The 6,000-nt window shown below is 34.9% G+C and overlaps 1 protein-coding gene across 1 annotated transcript in view; it reads left to right on the plus strand.

The window, feature by feature from the left end:
* The window catches only part of NBEAL1 (neurobeachin-like 1), an 86,563-nt gene extending 84,601 nt beyond the window's left edge, over positions 1-1,962 (plus strand). Inside the window, exon 55 of the mRNA XM_009996331.1 lies at positions 1,861-1,962. Coding sequence (XP_009994633.1) covers positions 1,861-1,962 — 102 coding nt within the window. The remainder of the gene's footprint in view (positions 1-1,860) is intronic.
* The last annotated feature ends 4,038 nt before the right edge of the window (positions 1,963-6,000 follow it).

Genomic DNA, 6,000 nt, shown 5'->3' on the forward strand with positions numbered 1-6,000 from the left:
TTGAAAATGCGATTACCAATTTTGCATGACCACATAGTACATACCACAGAAGTGTGTCTTAATTTAATTTTGTATTTCAATTGTGAAAACAGAGCCAATTCATTTGCCGATACTTCAAAATGTTTTAGTTAGATGTTTAATAGTTTAATATTTGAAACAGGTTTCACACACTGGCAGTCTGATTTTGCGTGCAGTGGACTGGGAGGGGAGGTTTCCTTTGACTTCCAGTTGGACAGCTTTTTACTACTGTAGAATTGACAAAGAGCTGCTTATGATGTGGTTAAACATGTTTGTAACAGCAGTTTTATAGTAACTGTAATTTCTAAGCTTCATATTCCACAGAAAATATCTTTTGAAGGCTGAAATTTATGTATCTCATTGGACTGAAGTTGGTTGTTTTTTTTCCAGTTCTTAATCACATTTATTTTTCTAACCATGCTGAAAGTGTTGTTTCAAAGACTGGATTCATTTTAGAGGCTTTCCAATGATTTTTCTCAGAATTTTCTGTTTATCATTCAGATTATTTGCAAGCTTAATTATCCATGTAAGTAATTTTAAAAAAACCAAAAAAAAAAAAAGAAAATGCCCCATAAACATATAAGTAACAACATCATGTCCCAGATTCTCTAGTTTTCTATATTGGCATCAACCAATATATTTGAAAAGTGTGTATATGTGTCATATTTATTTGTTGATTGGTTTATTTGTAGTTTGGAAGGAATATATTAATTACTGTTAATTAATTTTATCCTTATGCAGAAAACAGTGTTGTAATTCTGGCTTTTGGTGGTGATACTGATCCTTCAGATAAAAGGAGAGACTGGCCTTCCTTATTGTTCCTAAAGTGAAATGCTGCTTGCTGTTAAGATTGGCCTTTAGTGTTTCTGCACTAACAGTATCCAGTATGAAGTGAAGTATAATAAAAGTTTTTGTGTTTTTAACAATTATTTAGCTGTTTGGGATGCTGCAGAAGTCTGGGGGATTGTTACCTATTAGTGCTAATCCCTGTCAGCACTGTGCCTTGTCTAGAACACTGTTGCTGTGATGATACAGTTCTTAAGCATGCTTAATTTGTAGTACTAACTGCTGGGAACTGTTCTCAAACTTGTGCTGTTAAGGCATGCATCTTGTTTATTAAACTCCAAGGAATTTCATAACCTAATCAGCTGCCAAGCTGATCACTACTGGCCAATCATAAACCTTGTACTTAAGGAGTAAATGAAAACAGTTTCTTACAAATTGGTGTCAGATTGCAGACCTACCAGGTGCTGGATTATTCTCTCTCTACTTACAGAATATTCAGTATGAAATATTTCTGGCTTAAATTTTACTATGAGAACTTTATCCAGAGTCTTTGGAAGACTGTATAAATTTGACACTGGGAAATAACCTTTCTCTCTCTCCTTCATTCTGCCATCACAGAATCTGCCATTCTGCATTCTGTTATCTTTTCTTTTTCACTTCTACCAATTTCTGTTTGAAATATCTCAAATAAAATGTTCTTTCTTCTAATTTGGTTCACTCTTGCTTGACATTCACATCTTTTTTCTTTCCTGTCCAAATAGCAATCTAGACACTGTTTCTAAGCAATTTGCAATGAGTTAAGTATGCAATACTTGGTAATATCCCTTTAATTGTTGAAAATCAGAGAAGACTGTGATGAGTGTTTTGGCTGTTGTTTTTTGTCAGTCCTAAGAATCATCCCTTGTTTATTTAAAAGTAATTTCTGTTGGTGTAATTTTGTTTATGTGGTACATTGTAGTGTCTGCATTTCACCACAATCAGTGTCTGAATTCCTTTTTAATTTATCCACCTTATCCCTTCCCCTTCCTTTTGTTTCTCTGAATTACTTTTAAACAGATGCGCTCAGGTCAGCTTTCCCGCAAGCTGTGGGGATCAAGCAAACGGCTCAGCCAGATCTCATCAGGAGAGACTGAATATAACACTCAAGATTCCAAGTGATTGCTGCTTCTACCTTCTCTCATGGATTCCAGAAATGTTTAATTTTTTGGTCACTTTAAATGTATATCTCAGCTTTCAGGGGCTTGATTCACAAGTCTGTTGAAGATGAACTTATGGTAGAGATATAGTAATACTTATACATATTTATGCAAGTTTGCTTCCTTGCATATTTTTCCTTAACTGTGTTGACTTGGTGAGAGCAGAATCCCTCTCTAAATAGCTGCTAAAACTGTCTTTCTGAATTAAATGGAAGGAAAAAACCAAAACCAAACCAGACCCAAAAAACCCCAAATCCCAGCTTGCTAATTGAATTTAAGTAGCATTTGATCTAAAGCTTTACAGGGCCAGATGCTTCTTGATCACAAAGAAGGTACTTTGCTTTGTTTTGACAGCATTGGAATTCCCCAGTAGTAAATTAAAATACTGGCAGTTGCAATGGTCAGATTCAAATTTGGGATAGCTGACAGTTATGACCTTTTCAATATGTGTTTTAGCCTGAGAAACAATTTGTTGCAATTTTTTCCTGGAAATGGCTGCTGCTGTCATCTTTTGTGTAGTTCCAGTTCTGCAAGGAACATCTGTGTTGCACTACTTGATTATCAGAAATTATTTAAAGTACAGACATGAATAACTTCAAAGGAGTTGAAGGTGGTGAAGGAGCTGAAGGAGGTAGGAAATACTTGCTGCTGAAAATTATTTATGTTGTTAAGTAGTCTAAGACACCAAGAAATCCCCTAATATATTTAATGTCTCGAAGAAGAGGAAGAATCAGTATCTGTATTGGTTAAAGATCAGTCTGCTTCATTGGTATCGCAACTCCAACAAATGAAAGATACATTTCCACTGCAAAAATAATTTAAACAGCACTGCAGCACAATTTAGTTAAATAGCATCTGTTTGTTTCTTGGCTTGGTGTTCACCAAACCAGTTGTTAGCCATTTTTCTGTTGTTCTGTAAAAACAAGCAGGGAAACAGATACTGTATCAGTTTTCAAGATGTGTTTAAGACCTACGATAAGCAAATATCAGATCTTTACATGCACTATATCCTACAAAACAGTTATGGAACATATGCTATATTTTGGAGAAGCCATTAGTGAATTTTTTTGGTTAAGTGATACGTGATGATAGAAGGGTGTGTTTTCTCCTGTCACTCTGACGTGTTTATAATGTTAATGATTTAAATGATGAACCCCATAATGTTAGAAAAGCCTGGTGCTGAGGGAAGAATATTAATTTTTTGATAGATGGTGAAGGTACATGTGCATGTGTATATATGTGTGTATGTTTGTGTATATATATGTATATACATGTATGTATGTCTATTACAAGAAAATACCATGGGATAAGATGAGTATAGATATATGGCAGAGCTACAAGTGATTGTTAGCTAGTGTGTTCCCTTTTGGCTACCCCTCTCTTCCCTCTACCATCTGTTTTTTGTTATTTTTATTTATTTATGGAAATAAATGTGTGTCATCTCCTATAAATGTTATCAGATATTCCCTGTGGCTGGGGAGCTGTTGAACTACCTGAGGAACTCCATAATATATAATCTCCTTTCATTAACGTTTAGCACAATATTTATTAACTTTGTAGAAATAGTAATACCATTTTACCCCACAAAAGGATAATCTTTACAACATCTGTTAATATAATTAAAACTGCTTCTCCACCTCTATTTCTTTACTGGAAAAAAAAAATCCCTTTTAATGACTGCTTAGTGTGGTGTGTAAAGAAAGTTGCATTGCTTTTTCTTCTGTAAATTAAATAATAAATTAGACTAGTGAACAAGTGGGTCTATGCATAGCTGCAATATTCTAACTAATCACTGTGACAGCCTGGATCATCTGGAAAGCTAGGCAAAAATAAGAATTATTTCCCGGAGTCACTTGCCAGGAGAGCATTACATTTCCAAAAGTGATGTGGGTTTTTTTCAGGCTCTGTGTGTCTAAAAAAACCACATCCTATATTTTCAAACAAGCTATAAGGAAGTGAAAAACACTATTTTAATCTATTACCTGTCCAGTAAGAATACTAAGGGTGCTATGAAAGTATTAAGTGTGTACATGAGAATGTGTGAAGTATGTTTGTCCATTAGGATTTCATGAAGAGAGGATTTCAAGGGAGCTCTTTTGAGAGAAGTTTTGGAGAATTTCAGCTCAGAATGAGAGATTTTTCTGTATTATGGGAAGCTGAAAAAAAACTAACTTGGGGCACTAAGTTGATTTTTATAAGTATGCATGTAAGTTTTGGTAAAATGCATATGTGAGGTCAAGTGTTTACTTGTAGAGGAAGAGGGCAGGAAATTGTTTTGAGCTACAAGAATCAAGTGAAAAAAATGAGAAGATAGGTGTTTTCCTAGTGTTTGGTGAGAGCAAAGAGAGAGGTTCGTGTAAGGGTTTGAAAATCACACAGAATCTTTGGGGGTTGGAAGGGACCTCAAAAGGTCACCTAGTCCAACCCTCCTGCTAGAGCAGGATCACCTAGAGGACATCACACAGGAACACGTCCAGGTGGGTTTTGAATGTCTCCAGTGAAGGAGACTCCACAACCTCTCTGGGAAGCCTGTTCCAGTGCTCTGTCACTCTCACAGTAAAGATGTTTTTTCTGATGTTTACATGGAACCTCATATGTTCCAGTTTGCATCCATTGTCCCTTGTCCTATCACTGGACATCACTGAGAAAAGCCTGGCTTTGTCCTACTGTGGTTAAGTTATGTTTATATAACAGTTCAATTAACGGATTTAGTACTTCAGTATTAATACTGAATACACTGTGTGGTTTAAGTAAAATATAATGTAGTTGCAATAATTGAGGATGAAAGAGTTTATGGTGAAGAACTTCAATATTTGAGTAACATCATTTCAGTGCATCCTAAGCATTAGGTGATCTTCACAAATATCTGGAAAAGGTTCGAATGTGGGCAGTTCTTGGGCTCTCAAACTTGAGGCTAGTTTGTGCTCTGCACAAAGCAGCAGCAGCAGAACAACCAGGAGAGGGACAGGTGAGCTCTGAGCTACTTCATGCTCTATGCAGAATGGTAACATACACCATCACACACTAAGTGTTCTTGACAAAGGCCCTCTGGAAAGAGGTTTGAAGGTCTGCACTTTGTCTTTATCTAATTTTTAAATAAAATATATAGGTGGTGTGAGCATTAGCTGGTACTTTGTTTCTTTTGGTTTTAACTTATTTGTATAAGTCTTTTAAAAAGTAGAAAATAATTTTTCTGATCAGCTGTTTAGGTTGGTTGAACTGCAGTCTGTTATGCAGTGCACTGTGACTTAGTGACCTGACTTTCATAATTCTTTGATTTCCTCAAATCAGTAAAGCTTAGGATCACATTTTGTTTTTCATGTAGTACTGGTGAAATAAAGATTCTTCTTTGTTTTTGAACTAAGATTTATTTAAGTGTGAAAAGCAAAGCTATGAGATAATACTACATTTGTCAAGGTCTTCTTTGTAGTATCTTCTCACATTTAATTTTTGGAACAACCCTAATGTTATTTATCTAAGTTCATGATATGCTTACCTTTTAAGCGGATTAAATAAGTAGGACTGTAAATATATATATATATATCTAAAAGAAACTGAAAACTGATTCTCTTTTCATACTTGTATATAAATGAGATCAAGTAGTTAGCAGTACTGAGTAACTTCTCCCTAGGACAGTTTTGAACTTGCATACCAAAGGATGATATTTAGAAGACATTTGTCCTTTATTTCAAGTAAAATGTTTGTGAAATTTCTCTTTATCAATTCACTATAATTCTTGATAGTGTTTTTAATTGTATTTTTATCTGTAGTGAAGGATCTTGTCTAGTCTATGCAGTTTTTGTACTATATGAGCTTTCAGAAAGTTAAATGTTTGCTGTTCAACTTGGCATCTGAGTTACGCAAATTATTCTATATCAATATACTTGTTACCTTGCTTATAGGATGTCTAGAAACCAAGTCTCCTTACATCTATGTACCTTACCAGCAGCAGCAAAAATAGTAATACCAGTTTTTAACTGCACTTCTCCTAATGGATAAT

Source organism: Chaetura pelagica, unplaced genomic scaffold, assembly GCF_000747805.2.
Source record: "Chaetura pelagica isolate M959 unplaced genomic scaffold, ChaPel_1.0 scaffold3, whole genome shotgun sequence".
Classification (NCBI taxonomy): Eukaryota; Metazoa; Chordata; class Aves; order Apodiformes; family Apodidae; genus Chaetura; species Chaetura pelagica.